General features: G+C 37.9%; 1 protein-coding gene across 2 annotated transcripts in view; it reads left to right on the top strand.

The window, feature by feature from the left end:
• The window catches only part of il1rapl2 (interleukin 1 receptor accessory protein-like 2), a 214,271-nt gene that overhangs the window by 176,892 nt on the left and 18,884 nt on the right, over positions 1-18,495 (top strand). For both annotated transcript variants that reach the window (XM_061291097.1, XM_061291089.1), the window contains exons 8-9: positions 11,099-11,231; positions 15,416-15,561. In XM_061291097.1, the coding sequence (XP_061147081.1) occupies positions 11,099-11,231; positions 15,416-15,561 (279 nt within the window). The remainder of the gene's footprint in view (positions 1-11,098; positions 11,232-15,415; positions 15,562-18,495) is intronic.

The raw sequence follows: 18,495 nt of genomic DNA on the forward strand, positions 1-18,495 counted from the left end.
GTCGCCTTGCGGGTGAGATGGGAGGTGTAAATGTCCTTCAAGGAGGGGAGCGAAGCACCAGCAATCTTACCAGCCGTGTTCACTATGCGCTGCAGGGCCTTCAAGTTGTAGTCAGTGCAGCCGCCACCCCAAACAGCAATACAGCTGGAGAGGACGCTCTCAATGGTGCCGCGGTAAAATGATCAAGTAGAAAGTTGTGGAAAAAAACATAAATAAGTCGCTCCTGAGTATAAGTCGCCCCGCCACCCAAACTATGAAAAAAAACGCGACTTATAGTCCGAACATTACGGTGTATATATATTATTCCTCTCTTTTCTATATATACTTATATATATATATATATATATATATATATATATATATATATATATATATATATATATATATATATATATATATATATATATATATATATATATATATATATATATATATATATATATATATATATAAAACACTAGCTAACAGGCAACTTCAAGATGAAATGTTAGCTATGTACTGTAATCATAGTGAAAGAAACAGGGTCTCATTAAGTCTGTTTCAGATTTCTTTGTGTACTAAATTGGATGTTGCATGTTCTGCTTCAGCACCGGTTGACTGATTGCGCATGTGTGTGCGTGCATCTCACACTGTGCACTTTGCACTGTCGACAAAAATATGCTTATTTGCATGTACTACTATGGGTGTTTACGCGTTTCCATTAATTCCACATTGATGTAGTAGCGGGCAAATTGGCCCCGAGGCCCCTATACACTGATTGCAGCAGGGGCACCTTTTACTGGGAATCAAACAGGCTCACCAACAACCCACACAACCAACAGCAAGACTGTAAACATGTACACTGTATGTGCACACTGGGCAGCTTGCATCCCACACACATGCACGCAGCTTTCCTTTTTTGAGACATTACGTACATGTGCAAGCACAATTACCTTATACAGTTTGTTCACTTCCAATGGTTATTTACATTTTGACTTAATTGTTTTTTTAATTACTCTCTTTTCCTCTCCATCCTGGTTATTCCTCTATTTGTCTTGTTCTCCTATCTGCGCCATCTCCTGTATTGCCACCTTTTTCTGCTCTCCATCCCTCCATAATACCATGGGTAATCAACACCATTCTTTTAACTCATTGTTGTCTCACTAATGTGAGTTGGAGACAGATGAAATACTACATAATTAAAGATTGCTTTGAGACACGAATACACAGAACTTTAAATGAAATAAAAAGAGCCATGAATAATGAATGTCGCGTCGCTTAAGGGACTTAGAGGGACGTCCTCCATTACAAAAACACTCTGGTGAGCCCAAGTTGCATTTGTTTAGCAATGCTAGCGGCATAAAAATGAACATGGTTTTGTATGAGTACTACTTGTCATAAGTCGCTCAGAAGGCTTGCTAAATTTATCTACAATTATGATGTGCTTTTCTCCTGTTATGGGATTACATTTCTCTGAGCCAGTAGTTGGAATTGTTCAACTCCAGAGCTCTAGTATTATAAAACCGAGGCGGCATCATGGCAATCAATATGCTTGAAAACTGCACATACCGTATTTCCCTCAGCTTTTAACAATATATGTAACGTCATGTTTCCTCACATCACTCAGTTTAAATGATACGTTGCATTTTGTTTCACCTTGAAATAAGCATATATTTTCATCATTAATGATATTGTACGTCACAATACAATGACTATGCAAACAGGACTATTCAGTGGTACCATGACGTGCAAGTTAAATTCATTCTTTGACCAAGGTTTTAACTCAGTTTATTTGTAAAGCAAAACAGTTTTTCCAGTGAAATTGATGAGAATGCCACAAATCTACCAGGCCCCAAACAGACATTTTTCTGTTGTTTTTTCAAAAATAATTCTGCGATAGAGCGAGGTCGTGATAGGTGAAGCGCCAAATAGCGAGGGATTATTGTATATGTTGCAAAGTTGGGCTCTAAGATACAATATGATATTTACATAGGCATATTTTTTTTTGCCTGCTGAAATATTCGTAACATAAGCTTCTGTAAATTCAGGGAAGGGAAGGAAGTCTATTGAGTAATTTTGTAGGATTAGATTTCTGTGCATGCTAAACATTTTTAATGAATACTATAGCAGTGTAGACCAAATTCAGAAAACTATCAACAGCAGTTTGTCTAATACATGCTACATCTGGCAAGTTGGCCAGTTGCTCGCAGGCAAAGTTCTTATTTACTTTCTATTACTTTATGTGTGTGTGTGTGGTGTGGTGTTAGAAAGGTTGAGAACAGATTATTCTCTTGGCTACACAATAAACACTTTATTTTCTGGGGTCACTTAAGCCTATTTCTCAAGTCTGTTGCTACTCCCTCAGGACAAATTCCTATATTCTCACCCTGTCATCGTTCCATGAAGTATATTGAAGAGGAAAATAAACACACACGAGCGCACACACACACACACGTGTAAAAGGTACCAGTGAAAGTTTGACTTTGAAAAACAGGTGGAGATAAGGTGGTATACTTTGCACCCTCCACATCTGCCTCGCTTTTACCCCCATAGCATTTATCTCAGTGTCTGTCTCCTCCTGTCGCTGTGAGGTGTCTGCTTCTAGCTCACTTTATTTTCATCTGTCTGTGTCCCATCTCCTGCTGCCACTATCTCAAACAGTTCCACTGTCTTCCTTTCAGCTCATTCTACTGTATCTCCTCATTCACGTTCTTTCAAACGGTTTATCCCATGTCAGTATTCCCTTTCCAGAGATAACTTGGAGTGGCTTAGAGTAGCATTCTAAATGTCAAGAGGAGACTTCCATATTTTACATTTTTTCTAACGCAAATTACACAAATAAGAGAAAAATGCTGACTACTTAGTATTAATTGTGATAGAAGGGCAAGTTTGACAGAAAAAGTGCAAGAGAAATTAGGGTCAATAATTGCTGTTGCCAAAGATTGGTAATAACAATCTCAAAATGCAGTATATGTTCAAAATGTATTATTTATTACGCATTCAATTTTGTTACATTTCTCTTCATCTACTATTTCGGATAGAGTTGCAACCTGAAAGATGACAGTGCTACAGGCAAAATAACTTTAATTTGGAGAAGTGCTCTCAGTCAAAAGCACCATGTGTGAAACCTTCAGACGCTACCTGGTTTTGGAGTCAAGCCTAAGTCCACATTTTCAAAAAATGATTCAATCAAGATCCAATCAAATCCTAACATGTGCACTTGACTGCAAAAGTATGACTAAACAGATCATATTAGAATAAACCATGAAACATTATTTGGTTCACATTTGCCTACTTTAAAGTTTTGTTGACCTGATATTTGCTGAATTTGTATGCTGACTGATTTTCCCAAAACACCACTTAACTGGTGAATGTTACTGACTCTAAGGAGATTTTTTTTCAAGCTTTTTGCTGAAGCTTCATTATGGTTCATAATAATTATGCTATTACCATTTGAATTGTGAGACACATACTACTCTGTAGTAATACATACATATAATTTTCAATTTAAGTTTTATTCTTGAATCTGTCATGTTTGGATGCATGAAAACCAAAACTACTGCCACGATGGGTGTTTGCTGTTTTGTCCTCTGTGATGTTTGTATCTCCATTAGTGTCCAATTATTTCCATTCTGTCTATTGTCTCAGTCAACCTCTTTTACAAATGACGACTTTCTCTGCGGGATAATCCTGTGGAGTTGGAATCAGATTTTTATTCACAAATAATCCCTTTTAAAAATCCATCTAACAAGTTTGTGCCTGTGTATGTGACCTGCTGTTTGTGTGTCTGAAAGGAATAATGAAGTGACTTTGAGCGAGGCTGTGCGAGTTTGGATATCTGCCATATAGCGCCAACAAAAGCCAGAACAACTGCACTTGCTTGACATATGTTGCAAGTATGCCTGTCAGTAGTTATTATGTCAGAAACCTGTTCAACCACACCCTTCTCGGTCTCCTCTTTTTCTCCTAGTTACACCTCTAAAAAACCTTCACCTTGCTTGTGAATGCATGATTTACTGAACAGAACAGTCTTGACATCAGTCAGAGGTTGATGGGCATGCAACCCAGTACGACTACAATAGCTGTTATAGTTCTTTGATGCTGAAACGAAACTACAGCGAATAATTAGAACTAAACATCATTTTTTTTAATCGTATTAATTCAGAAAATTATAAGAATGCTCATTAGAATATCTTTTGATAAAAGAAATACATTTTAAAACATTGCTGAACAACTGAACAAAATCATTCAACGTTGTTAAATTAACATGAATATTCAGTAGTGCTATACAAAAGCCGCTATTTTTTAAGAATTGTTGTTTTAGCAATGTTGTTTTACCAATGTCATCATATATGTATAACGAGGGAACTTTTTATCATCTCTGCTGAAAAGAAGAAAAAAAACAGTATAGACCAGAATATGTACTCACAGAAAATGCTGTTTTTGTGCTGGTCCTGGGGGTACACATTTTTCAAGTATAGATAGACCCTCACCAAGGCTAAACTAGTTGAAAAATATAAAAATAAATTAATAAAAATAAGTGGCAAGAAATCCATAAAGGTTTGTATTTGGGGTTGTTTGTCTTTATGTAGAAGCTTGCTTGCTCTGTCTGGTGAGCAAATGATTCTGGGGGCTATTGATGTCATTGCGACTCGAAATACAAGTACGTACATATATTTATATATTATATTGTTCAATAAATTGCAAGCAAGCATATGATGTGTTTATTTTGCTAGTGGTGGGCTATGCGCAATTCGTCAGTGCGAAAAAAGACTTGCAAGTTACAACAGGCCAAAAAACAGCTCTGTCTGCTCTATCGCTCTTAAACTGTCAGTTTAGATTTTACAAAGCCCTTATGACTGGTCATTTAATTAACCTTGTCAAGCATATCGCCACTAATCTCCTTTCTAATTTCATCTGTTAATTTAAAACACTTCTTAACGAGGCCAGTCCCCTAGCCAATCAAATGTCCAGAATAGGTATGTACGTATATAAGAGCAAGGAACTTTTTTAATTAGATCTGTCGGGAAATTGCCAAATATGGGCATGGAATGAGAATTGATTGTCTTTCCTGGGAGAGCTATTAAGAATCACCTCGGGTTTTGAATGTTTGTGCTCCAAAGACTAAAAAGCCTGAATGTGTGTGGGAACTGATAAAATCGATGACAGGCGGTAGAACGACGTGAGTAGAATTGTGAAATCTCGTTTTCCTCCTTTGTGGCAGCTTCATTTCCGCTTTGAAAGAAACATTTGAATATTTGCAGAAATGATTCTCCATCACGTATTTATTAAATCCTATCACTCCCAACAATACTGTGCTGCCAAATATTTGAACAGCCTTTTTTGCAGCGAGATACTGGCCGATAAATATAATGAATTATTCATAAAGTATCATTTCTTTATATTTCGAAAATGGGTTTGAGATAATTCTCTAGATAGTCACTGGTGATAATTGCTCACTCTTACTCTCCAATGTGTTTTTTTTCAGAATATGTTCTGACATAGTAAGAGGTGTTAGATTTTAGAGGATATGTTGTTGTTTTTTTCCTTTTTAATACAGGTACTCAACATTTCAACGTAGCTATGAGAAAATGAAAAAAGACAAAAAAAAAGTTATTTAATTACTGTGAGTGAGGAATGTTCATTTTATAATTCTATTTACAATTCTGTTCTACAAAAACAGCACAGTCACTCCATAAGATAAATAGAGCACAAAAAAAGGATTATGACTCACAATTCTGGAAGCTGCAGTTGGCAAAAATGATGCAATTTTGGAGAGGTGTCACTGCCATGTTACACAGAAAGGATTTCAAACAGAAGCATTTGAGGATAAGAGAATAAGATAAGATTTCATCTTAAACCATTTGTTGGAGGCAGGATGTAAATAAAATGAGAAATTCCATGACCTAAAGCTCAGCTTATACAACTCCGACAGTAGAGACACACATATGCATGTACGCATACACCCATGCGTGGACACACAACCTTTTCTAAGCACCTAATGGGCAAAAGTACAAAAGTTGCATATATTAGCAGCTCTTCTAGGATGGGACTATTAATGTAAATTGTGGAGGAGAATTAATTATTGTAAACCCATTCCTAAAAATAAACGTTGCTGTTTGCATTACAAAGTTTAATAGGTTCAAATACAAAGAATTTCTATCCTTGTAAAGACAGCTCTTGTGATGGATCTCTTTGATTGTGTGTTTATTGTTGAAATTGCACGACTACAGTAAGAATACTGTAATTTGATTTCTCATTGAACTCATCCATCAATCCAGTAAGACAAAACCAAGGTCACTAACTGCTAATACAATGAATTGAACAATTTTATTTTGATGATTGTACACTCATCTAGTATGTACATATATAGCCTATAATTGTATCAAATTATTGAGATGAATATTTTCAAGGCAGGGGCAGCACGGTGTGGTAGTCTGCCCCACAGTCAAGAGATTCTGAGTTTGAGTCCTTGCCAGGATGAACTTGTGTGGAGTTTGTTGTAATTGTGAACTTCCTGAAACCTGCCACATACGTACTGTATAAGCCAGCGACCCACATCATCATTCACTGCCTTATCTGCTATCCTCATGCCTTTTGTATCACTTCCATGAGTCAAAGTCCAAAATTGATATTTCCTGTACAACCATATTGAAGAAAAGTGTAAATTCTACTATGACTTTTTTATTGAGATGGCTAATTAAAACATACACGTCTCCACCAACTCCTTCAAAGCCCCCTTGATACCTCTGAATTTCTTGGGGGAAAAAAGGAAAACTCAATAACCTTTATTTAATGTTCATCTTGGTGATAAGTAGGTCATAGAGAAGCGGAAGGGGTGGAATCATAAATTACATGAAATATAAAGAAATTGAAAGACTGGTCCACTATGTCTTTCAATTTCTTTTCATTTGCCTCACAGCAAGAAACTCTCTGACATGAAACTTGCCTCAGGATATTTTATGTTGTGTTCTTCCGGGTGCTTTTGATAGTCCTTTCAAAAGTACAAAAACCTACATGTTAAGTGCAGAAAGAAAATTGAACTTAGCTCTAGTTGTCAATGAAAATCGTTCTTTCGTTACATCGTGGGGATCTCAGCCCTCCATCAGATGCAATTTTTATCATTATTGTTCAGCTTCAAGCAAAAAATGTGCATGATGCCTTGATGTCAAAAGGTATTTGGAAGCAAAAGCAAGCATTCATTTCTTTAAACTAGGTTCTAAAAGTCAAAGTTTTCAAATGGTTCTGCGTTACAGTAGATGGTATTTGTTCGGATTTTCAATTTTTTTTTCAGGGACGCGGGTAGCTCGATAGCCCAGCTGACATCCGGCAAAAGGCAGACTTCACCTTTTACGATAGTCACCAATCACAAGGCACATATACTATAGATACAGACAACCACTAATGCTCACACGGTCACTGAGAAGGAACAGAATCCTTGCTGCCCACATAGGAGCCAGAAGGGTGGATCTTTATAACCCCACAATTTATTTCTATAATACGCAAAAAAAATCTGTCATATCAATGTACATTTTTATATCATCTATTGTTTACATGAGCAGAATGTCTCCCTGCCAATTCTCATTTTGCCTTTGCTACATTGGCACTGCTTTGCATGCTGGTTTGCACCTGTATTTTAGATGCAGAGCTGGAATGTGCAAAATCACCTGTCATATTTTCGGTTTAATGAATCACAATGCACATGCTAAATTCATCTATTTGCACATAATTGCCACAGAACACACAAAATGAACGGTGTAAAAATTTTGCATGTTTAGCATATGCATTCCTGGGTGCACAGATTTGCAGATCACCTTCTATATCTGATTTATTTTTCTATATTAGGAAACGAGAAAAAAGAAAAGAAAAAAAGAGACCATGGAGCCGCTCTGAGATGGCGGTGTGATGTTTCCTTAGAACGGACTACCTGCTTATATCTATATACGCTAAAAGGGTCAATTAAACTGTCAGGAGATTCTACCTGCTTCTATCCATGCAGACTCTTAGGAGGTTATTTTAATTGTCAGGGCATCCTGCCTGCTTGCATCTACGTGTATTTCCTTAAGAGATTGTTTAGAACATTCTGCCTGTATGCGGACAACCCAAAATCGGCTATGATACATTACATTAGTCAGTGACATGTCTGTCGGATCATTTTTGGGCTACATTCGTGTAGCTTAACGTGTGCATTAATGTATTAAAGCTATCGTCAAAAGTCAGTTTGCTGTTTGTGAGCCCTTTTAATTATATATTTCCTGGGTGCAAACCATCACTTTATCTTTTTGAGAGAGGGGGGGAGAGCGAGCAGGAGAGAGAGAGAGAGAGAGAGAGAGAGAGAGAGAGAGTGAGAGAGAGAGAGAGAGAGAGAGAGAGTTAGCTTTATGAAAAGTTTATAATCTAATGACTTCATAAAGTCAATTTTGGCTAGTGTGGTTGAATATAATAAATACGCAAATGGAAATGAAATCTGACAATGAAGCTCAAAGCACAGCTTTGCAAGCAGAAGGAAGCAGATGGGAATGCCTGATAACCAGCATTTTCTCATGCATGGGTTGTAGCATTAGATAAAACGCACATCTGTAATGATGCTCATATTCAGGTGCTTCTTTATGTGCATGTTTCATTGAGGCTCCATGAAAGCACTGACGAATCAGTCAGGCTTAACGAAAGCTAGAGACTAAATTCTTTTTGACTACAAGAGATGACTTGCTTTTTTTCATACCTGTACCTAAACTTCCTGACTATCCAGTGTCTAATGCTCATAAACGAGGTGGATGTGTTTTTGCAATGAAGCAATCAGCCCAGTGTGAAATGATGATGCGCCAGCTTGCTTTACAATGCGTCGCTAAAATTAACGACAGCAGCACCCTTTCATTCAAACTCTTTTAAACACCCTTTTGTTCCAGCCACAAAAAGAAAATGATTGCTTCAATCACTGTAGTAAACAGGAACATCAAATATCTTGGGTTGTAGTTTGGATTAGACAAACAAGCTGTACTCAATCATTCAACATCCCCAAGGGAATCAAACGATATTATTTCTATCACCAGAATATATTGAAAACACATCCTCAGGGTATTAATCGATTATGATAGTCAACACTAACACATTGTAACCACTATCCTACCCGAATTGTACAACATTTTAAAAGCAGATAGCAGTATGACACATCTCCAAAGATTGTACACAGACTGAGAGGCCACAATAAGTGTACATCAGGGGTGTCAAACTTATTTTTGTCGCGGGCCGCATCATAGACATAGTTTGCTATATAAAGGCCATTAAAATTGCCAACCCAAATAAATGTATGAACGTCCCATATTGTCTATATGGTATAGGCTACACAACAAACTGATGAATAACTACTTTTCAAAACAGAGATTAATAAAAACTGTTCAGATTTTTAAAAATAAAATATTGAAATCAAATCAAATATTTAAAAATAAAAATTGTTTAAAAAAATGAATGGTAATAAAAATTGCTAACAATATTTATATTTTTTAAAAGTGAAAACAATTTGAAATTTTTAGAATTTACATATAAATTCGATGCACTATTTGTCTTCGCGGGCCACCTAAAATGATATGGCGGGCCGTATCTGGCCCCCGGGCCTTGACTTTGACACCTGTGGTGTACATGGTTCTATAGACAAGTACTTATCATTTGGGTGTGACTCCAAAGTCATAGGTGAATGCCAATTAGGGTTAGGAAAAAAAAAGTTTTTGATACAACATTCTTTTGTGTTCATAAAACATTATCTCTCATGAGAATGTCATGTGTCAGTTTGCAATATAGTAGAATGTGCTACAAGATGCAGTTTCATCCCAAACCAAAATAAGCCTCTTTATTCTAATGATAAAAATGAATATATTCAATTCAGGCAATGAGGAGTAGCATTGTGAACACAATAACATAGAGCTTCATATATACATATCTATATCTACATATATATTCTTATGTTCTTATATTCTATGTATATATATATATATATATATATATATATATATATATATATATATATATATATATATATATATATATATATATATATCACACACACACACACGCACACACACACTAAAAGGTTTGGAGTCACACAATTTAGTGTTTTCCATGAAAACTAATGGAATTGCCCAAGGCTTTACAAGGGTTTTCTAATCATCCATTAGCCTTCTAACACAATTTGCAAACTCAATTGACCATTAGAACACTGGAGAGACAGTTGTTGGAAATGGACCTTTATGCACCGTTGTAGATATTGAATTAAAACGTTAGCCGCTCCAATAGTCATTTCTAAGTTACCCCAAACTTTTGAACGGTAGAGAGAGAGAGTGTGTGTGTGTGTGTGTGTGTGTGTGTGTGCGTGTGCGTGTATGTGCATGCGTGCGTGTGCGTGTGTGTGTGTGTGTGTGTGTGTGTGTGTGTGTGTACATACTATGGATGAATGGGGGTATATTGATAAATACACAGACTTAATAAATCTTAAATCTAATTTCATATCTCTTTATACAGATAAAACTCTGGATAATTTGACTTTCAGAAGGCAGAGGCTGGTTGAGGCCTTTCAATTTTTCAGGTTTTTCTAGATACTACATTATAGCTTTGAAGTTGAACTTGATACTGTCTCGCTCCATTTTCATTCAGTCTGTTTAATGGATGTTCTGATTTATCCCTTGTTTGTCAAAATAGCTTTCTTCAGGCTGCACTCATCCAAGGCTGCTGCCTTTTTTCCTTTGACAGCGGATAGAATGATGCATTTCAAAGTGAAGTGATGAATAAAAATACATACCAGAGCCATACCACCTTCAGCTCAATCATGCTTGTCTACTTATTTCACAAATAAAATGTCACTTGTCAAAGTCTACCACATCTCAAACTGGCTGAAGTGTGTTCAATAATAACACATTAATTTAATAATGTTATTGTTTAATTGTTAATAATGAATCTAATCCTCGCTGGTTCCAATCTGCCATTCTGTTGTGTTCAGGCAACCGGGCTTAATAATTTAATAGCAGAGCCAGAGGAGAAATTTGGTCCTGTTCCTCCGTCTCATCCTTTGCGTACATTTGTGTTTCTAGGGTTTATTTGCGTAGTGATAACATTGTGCTGTGTGTTGCAGGTTTGCCTCTCAGTCTGGACTGCAAGGCATTTTTTGGCTACAGTGGAGAAAACCGCAGACCTATCATCTACTGGATGAAAGGAGAGAAGTTTGTTGAAGAACTTGCTGGACACATTAAAGAAAGTGATGTCAGGTAATTGCTTCTTTTATTATTTTATTATTACTCGCAGACCTTTTCTGTCAGTGCCTGGTCCTTAACCCATCCATGTAGCGGTAGATTGCAGTATATGTACCGGTATATGATTTAACGTACAATGGAATGGCACATTTTGCATTTTTGTTCCATTGATTACATTGGCTTTGTTTGTTTTTTGGTATGTGGAATTTGAAGATAAACCTCTGTAACCTAACGTGTATGTGGTTCTTCACTATGGGTGTGGTGGATCCAGAGCAACATGGGGTGGCAAACAACATCGACTCAAGAGCGCCATATTCGTTTAATGAGCACGCCACAGTTACACATATCTGTAAAATGATTCAAGTTTACAGTTTATTGCAATTGTCTATCATCCGATCAGTTCTCTATACCACTCGACCACCATTGCAGTCTTTCCTAATCAACTCGAGGTGAAAGGAAGGGATTCCTATATCTTCGTAATGAAATTGTAATTTAGTGACCAAAATACTTCTTCAATTTCATTTTGAGCCAACTGTCATCAACCCAGTGGTAATTAGGATATGCATTTTGACCACAATGAAAGTACTTCTAGTACTCTTTTTAACATTTCTTGTCAAGGTTAACTCCAGTGTCTCGTTTCATACTTCATCATCTGGGTCTGAAACCCAGGTCATCATATTTGGAAACGGATTCACGACTAAACCAGGAAAGTGTTCTGTCTCATGATAGTCGTGGAGAAAAGTGCCGAATGAGTATTTAAATTTGAAACTAATCATGCCCTGTGGTATTTAATTAACCTTTGCCTGATGAATTCTCCATCTCTTGATCTAGTCCTCTGGATACAAATGATCTAATCATCTAGTGTTTCAAATCTGACATATTACATTTGAATAGAGAAATTCCTTCTGTGTTGTTTAGGTCCCCCAATCTTGCTGTCACACTAAATAGCGGTGTGCAGTGGTTACATTTCAATAATTGTATGGATTTGTTGATAACCAGGATTTGTTGCCCTTACACCCATGCACAGATACATGGTAATCCAAGTTGACGAGTTGGATTTGTTGAATCAAGGAAGAACAAAATGATAAAGTTTTTATAGAACACTGTTGCCAACAGCACAGACGGTCTCAAGTTATTCAGTCCAGCGCTGTCCAGCAATTCTGAATTTTTGCAGCTCAGCATTCTCGTTGTTCACTCGTGCAATATTTTGAATTGAATATATGTACACACTGACTGTTGCTTTGCCTTGCAAGGGCAAACAAATTTGCTTTTTCTCCTAGCATATCAGCTGATTGACCCATCTGTTGTCAAAACTCAAGGTTTATGAAGTCGGGCTTTATGATTCATGATGACAAATTCGTTCAGATGATTTTACTACAATGTAGTTCCAGTAATAGTTAAATCTGGTGTAAAACACACACACGTCTGTTCATATCACTTCCGCTCACATATACACACACACACTTGCTGTGTATTGCCAACATAGATAAGACAGAAACAATGTTGTGAGTTTGTAATAAAGAAATTGTTTGTGCTAAAGAACCTGTATGACCCTAATACTGTGACTCTGGAACTATATAGGAATAGTTTCTATCTTGAAAGATTTGAGCACACTGCACATCTACTATATTTGTAATATCAGGTCTTAATGAAATTCCTCAGATGATTATTTAAAGTGGATTTTGTTAAATTAATATGAGGGAGCTCCATTACACATGAAACCACAAATGAAAACCTCACAGAAACAACTAAACTTAAGACGAGTCTCGATTACAATCAGGTGGTTATGTAAATATCCATATCAAAAGAGAAGGCTATTTTTGTAAATTAGTTCTCCTGTCTTACGTGAGTGGTTATTTTGCAGGCCAGTAAAGTTGCTGGGCACATAGCAATTGATACTATGACTGTTCCACAGGTTTTTGCACAGTCTAGATTTTAGATTTAAATTAGGTTTTATGTATGGGTTATTTAGGAAAGAAATACACAAAATATAATTAAAATATCTTTGGATTTCTAGTCACATTTAATTCAATAACTCTGTCATGCAAATTAACAATTGGTTCATTTCGCTAGGTTTTATCTAAGCTTGGGTATTTTGATTGACTGTGTCAAACAGGCTTAATCAAAGCTTGGGTCGTAATTAATTACCTGTGGCAACAACTGAAATGCAATTGCAAACCAAAAAAAAAAAAACATTGGATTTTTTTTATCAGCCACACAAGTTCAATAGAATTCAATTTAAAGACTAGTGCTTACAGACAAAGTCACCTGAGAAATGTTCTCAACAAAATTATGTTCTATGTGGCCTCACTAGTCTAAGCATGGTATCCCACTTAATTTTGAATTTGTGGGATATGAATTCAGCAGTAAAAATGACATTGGCTAAGGGCTGACCTTGCAAGACCAAACCAAGAAAACAGGTGAGCCTTGATCGATCGTGACCTGAGTCTTAAAGCACTGTGATGTTGTGGCAAAATGTCTGCCCTCTGAGATGGATAAAAACAGATGGATTTTGCTGCGTAATTCATATTGCACATGGGCAATATTAATCAGACTGCGTTCTGATTGGTGGGGACGCACACAACATATTATAAACAGGATTTTCCACCTCGATTTTGAAAATTTGAAGTAATTGCAAGCAGTAGTGATTAACCCTTGTTTTGGGTGAAAAATATCTTCTTGCATCCTCAGTATTCAAAAGATAACACACATCACAGACATTCTAAGAAAGTATAGTACTTTATTTACTTTTTTATCAGATTGTTGTATAGGCCAGAGGTTCACAAATGTTTGACCCACAATGGCTTCACCAGAGAGGCAAGGTGAAGGTCTTTACCTCCATCTCCTATCCATTTAAGAGCCCCAGTAATGATGTATGACGCCAATTAAAACAAAAGGTCACTCACAGCATGACACAAAAGGCACTCATGTGTTGTAGCCATGCATCCATAACCCAAAAGAGTGTTACGCAGAGATGGCAGGATAATGTGTGAAGACATCAGTATGAATGAGTTATGAAGAAGTCATTTGTTTTCAAGATAGAGTCTTTTGCATAGATTGCATAGAGTTTATGCAATGGACAATACCAGAAAAGTTGTTCATGAAAGCTCAATGAAACATGGTAAATGTTGTATCACAAGCACATCTATACAGGGTGAGTTGTCAAACCAGTCTTGCTTTGCACCTAAAACTAGAATGCCACCAGTGGGGTTCTGGATTACTTGACCATTTTACGCAAAAATTAATTGCTTGGATTTTCACTGACAAAAGTTGTCATTTTGTCCGTTCAAAAATTTGCTATCAAATTTTCTATCAACTAATGCAGTTACAAATCAGTAATGCACAGTTGCTTTTACACTCCAATAAAATCAAATTAAATTCAGGTGTATTCAATTATTAATTATTATTATTATCATTATTTAATCATTATTAATGTGTGTAGCTTCATGGTTTCTGTACAAGCCTTGCATGTAGTGATTCGAAAGCAGTCCACAAGCAGTATCGTAGGGGCTAGGAGCTGGCAGGTACAGTCCCAATTGGCCTATTCAGGCATCTGGCTTCCGCTGCTAGAGCCATTAAGAAAGGTATGCCGTGAGCGGTGCGAGACTTTGGGTCAACTCCGGGACCAAATGTGCTGTTTCGGCAAGCACTGTCTGTGTGGCCTTTGATTTGAGTGGGAATAGCTACTAAGCCTGACCCTAAATCAGATTCCAAAAGATGGGTCAACCCTTGAGCCAGTTCAGTCTGCCTCCTGCCATGTTCCTCCTTGCAGGCTTATGCAGTATCTGACCCCACCATAAGGACAGACGCTGTTTGCACCTGCTCCACTGTTTTCTACACATGCCTAGTTGCTCCATCTGGCCTACTTTTTAATGCACTCTACTCTGCTGCACTCAACTCAACTCCATTTCTCTATGCATCATTTACTCCTTTCTATGTTCTTGTATTATTTCTCTTCTTCTTTTGTCCTCGTTGTTGCCTATTTGTCTTCATTCTTTATACGTTCTTCTTTTCAACATTTTAGCAGAGCAATTTTTGGTGCATGGCAAACTACCTGCCTCAAGTTTTACACAGTGAATATTTCCATTCCTTGTATCCTTCATGCAATTTCCAACGCTGTTCTCCCACATTAGAAACATTTTCCATGTGCTCTAGTCAACATTTAAAGTCATTTTGAATTTCGATGTTTGCTTATCCAGGATTTTAAGGGAACATTTAGGCGAAAAGGAAGTCCAGCTGTCCTTGACTTTTGACGCCATCGAGGAGACTGACCTGGCTAATTACACCTGCTACGTGGAGAACCACATTGGGAGGCGCCGCGGGAGTGCCATACTGCTGAAGAAAGGTACAAAACTACTTCCCAGTTGTCCCTATTTATTCCACAATAATCTCTTGTAAAACCTGAGAAACTATCTTAAAACAGAGTCCTCCGATACACCTATACACCTCTGCACATCACAGAAACGTAATCAATGTGATATGGAGGGACATAATATTTAACAATACATGGCATCAACCAGCAGAAATGATGTTAATTTAGCACAATTAGTTTATAATCTAATGAACAACAGTATCAATAATGGTGAGATGTGGAGCCAAATCCACACCAACATCCACTGCTGGGGGAACTCTTGCGGAAGCATCAAAACTGGAGTGCAGAACAATCTTGTTGAATCAACATTCCATCATCAATCTTTTTTTTTTGCAGGCATGTTATTTTTGTCCCTTGGAGATTGCCATCCTCACATCCTCAAATTCTACAGTACTGTAATTTCTGTGCCTATCTATGGTTTAATGCAAATGACGGTTAGGGTTAGCCACTCAGCATCAGTTGTGGCAAATGGTAGGTTGTGTGTAAATATGTAGCACGTCCGTTCGCTTTGTTCACAAAATTTATTGAAAGTGCTCCAGGAACTGCATCCTTCTACGGGTGGAGGGATTACAATTGTAAATAGTCGTAGTATGTTATTTTAATTTGGCAACAGCGTTTATTTACATTAGTGTCTTAAATTGTGTGACAGACGCCAGTTGTGCTTTATAGTAGCCGCATTGCACTTTATCTTCTTTTACTAACTAAAATTATCTTCTTAAACTTTGGACATTCTCTGCATGTCTTTTATGCACTCCTTTTTCCTGGCTGGCATTTAATGCTCGGCAGTAACAGTCCATTAGGAAAAAACAATCACACCAAATTCCCCCGATATAGTGAATAATCTGTAAAACAAGTAAAAAAAAAAAGAAATCAGAGATGAAGCAAAGCAGCAAAAAGTGAACCTTGATAGCAAGGGATGACTGTACTGTAATGGTGTTGAATTAAGGGATTAGGGTGGGATGAACTGAACTGTGGAAGCCTGCCCTGCACAATTCACACTCGCAGCGTGTAGATTGGGTTATGCCATAACATTTAACAAGTGCGGAGTCTAGGCCCCTGTTTTTTCTGCAATTCAGAATTGCTATTGCATAATGTGCGATGTCGCAAAGCAAAGTCCATCAAATGCTCAGAAGCTTTCATGGCACGCAAAGCTCGCCGCCAGCGCTCATTCATCCTGAATAGAGAGCTGGGTATCATTCACGCAAAGCTCGCCACCAGAGCTCATTCATACTGAATAGAGAGCTGAGTATCATTCGTTTGGCTGCCTCTCCGAGTCTGGACTGATCGTCCTTTGCATTCTACACTGTCCGAAACCCTCTGGCAGCAGCCCAAAGACACCATCTCCAAGGCTTGGGCCACAGCAGTCAGCGAGGCTCAATTGTGCGGCTGCATGGAGACTTTCTCAATCAAGTCAATGGAACCCAGCGAGCCACACGTGCACTTGCAAAACACTTATTTGAATTTGTTTTCATTAGTACCGTATTTTCTGGATTATAAATCGCTCCGGAGTACAAATCGCACCAGCCTCAAAATGCATAATAAGGAAGGAAAAGACGCACAGGAGTATAAGTCGCATTTTTGGGGGAAATTTATTTGATAAAATCCAACACCACGAACAGACACGTCATCTTGAAAGGCAATTTAAAATTAAAATAAAATAGAGGCAACAACAGGCTGAATATTAAGAGTTATTCAGATAACTATATCATAAATAACATGCTAACAAGTTTACCAAACCATCCTTGTCACTCCAAATCACTAAATCCAATGAAATCTTCAACCTCTGTGTCACTTTTAAACAACTCCGCTAACTCTGGGGGTAGAAGATAAGGCGCTTCCTCTTTTACGTCGCTTACGTCAGACTCATCGTCAGTTGCAGAGATTATCATCACAGGCCTAGAGTGCCCGCCTGCGGTTTAGTGTGAAAATAACATAATAATGTGTTAATAATTTCACACATAAATTGCTCCAGAGTATAAATCGCACTCCCAGTCAAACAAGGTAAAAACTGCGACTTATAGTCCGGAAAATACTCGAATCCAGGCAAGACCATTTCGGTGTGAAACACGGCTATTTAAAAGTGCCATATTTGATATTATACCAAAGCTAAGCAACCACAAAGAAAATTACATGTTTAATTAAGCTCAACAAAATGGTGGGTTTTACTCAGACTTGTTCCTGTTTGTTATGAGTGTTCTGTGCAAGGTTCTATTTATGTGTGAATTTTTGGGGAAACCTTTTCTATGGATTTTATGATAAACAATAACTTCTTGGTTACAGAGGGTGTTTACGTACCTGAATGGTGTGGGTCCTCACCTATGGCCACCCCTCAGTGAGGTGTTCTGTCACAAAGAAATTTGACCATGCCCTTGAACCCATCGCATATGGCCTGGAAAAAGCAGAGAGGCAGTACTAAGTGCATCAAACCAGAGCCCCTCAAAGCCTTGACTACACCACGAAATTCTGTCCATAATGCTTATGAACAGAATCAAACCATATCCAGCCCTCACTGGAGTGAGTCCTACTTATTGCCAGCAATGTGAACCAAACTGATATTAGTCGTACAGAGACCCAGTTCTTAGGTACCCCATACTTCCCACAGAATTTCTGAGGGACCGTTCCATTCGGTGGAGCACTGGTTAGCACGTCTGCCTCACAGTTGGAAGGGTGCGGGTTCGAGTCCACCTCCGGCCCTCTCTGTGTGGAGTTTGCATGTTCTCCCTGTGTCCGTGTGGTGTTTCTCCGGGCACTCCGGTTTCCTCCCACCTCCCAAAATCATGCTTGGTTGGCCGATTGAGCCCTCCAAATTGCCCCTAGGTGTGAGTGCGAGTGCGGATGGTTGTTTGTCTCTGTGTGCCCTGTGATTGGCTGGCAACCAGTTCAGAGTGTCCCGCACCTACTGCCCGA

The sequence above is a fragment of the Syngnathus typhle genome, linkage group LG1 (genome assembly GCF_033458585.1).
Source record: "Syngnathus typhle isolate RoL2023-S1 ecotype Sweden linkage group LG1, RoL_Styp_1.0, whole genome shotgun sequence".
NCBI classification, from domain to species: domain Eukaryota; kingdom Metazoa; phylum Chordata; class Actinopteri; order Syngnathiformes; family Syngnathidae; genus Syngnathus; species Syngnathus typhle.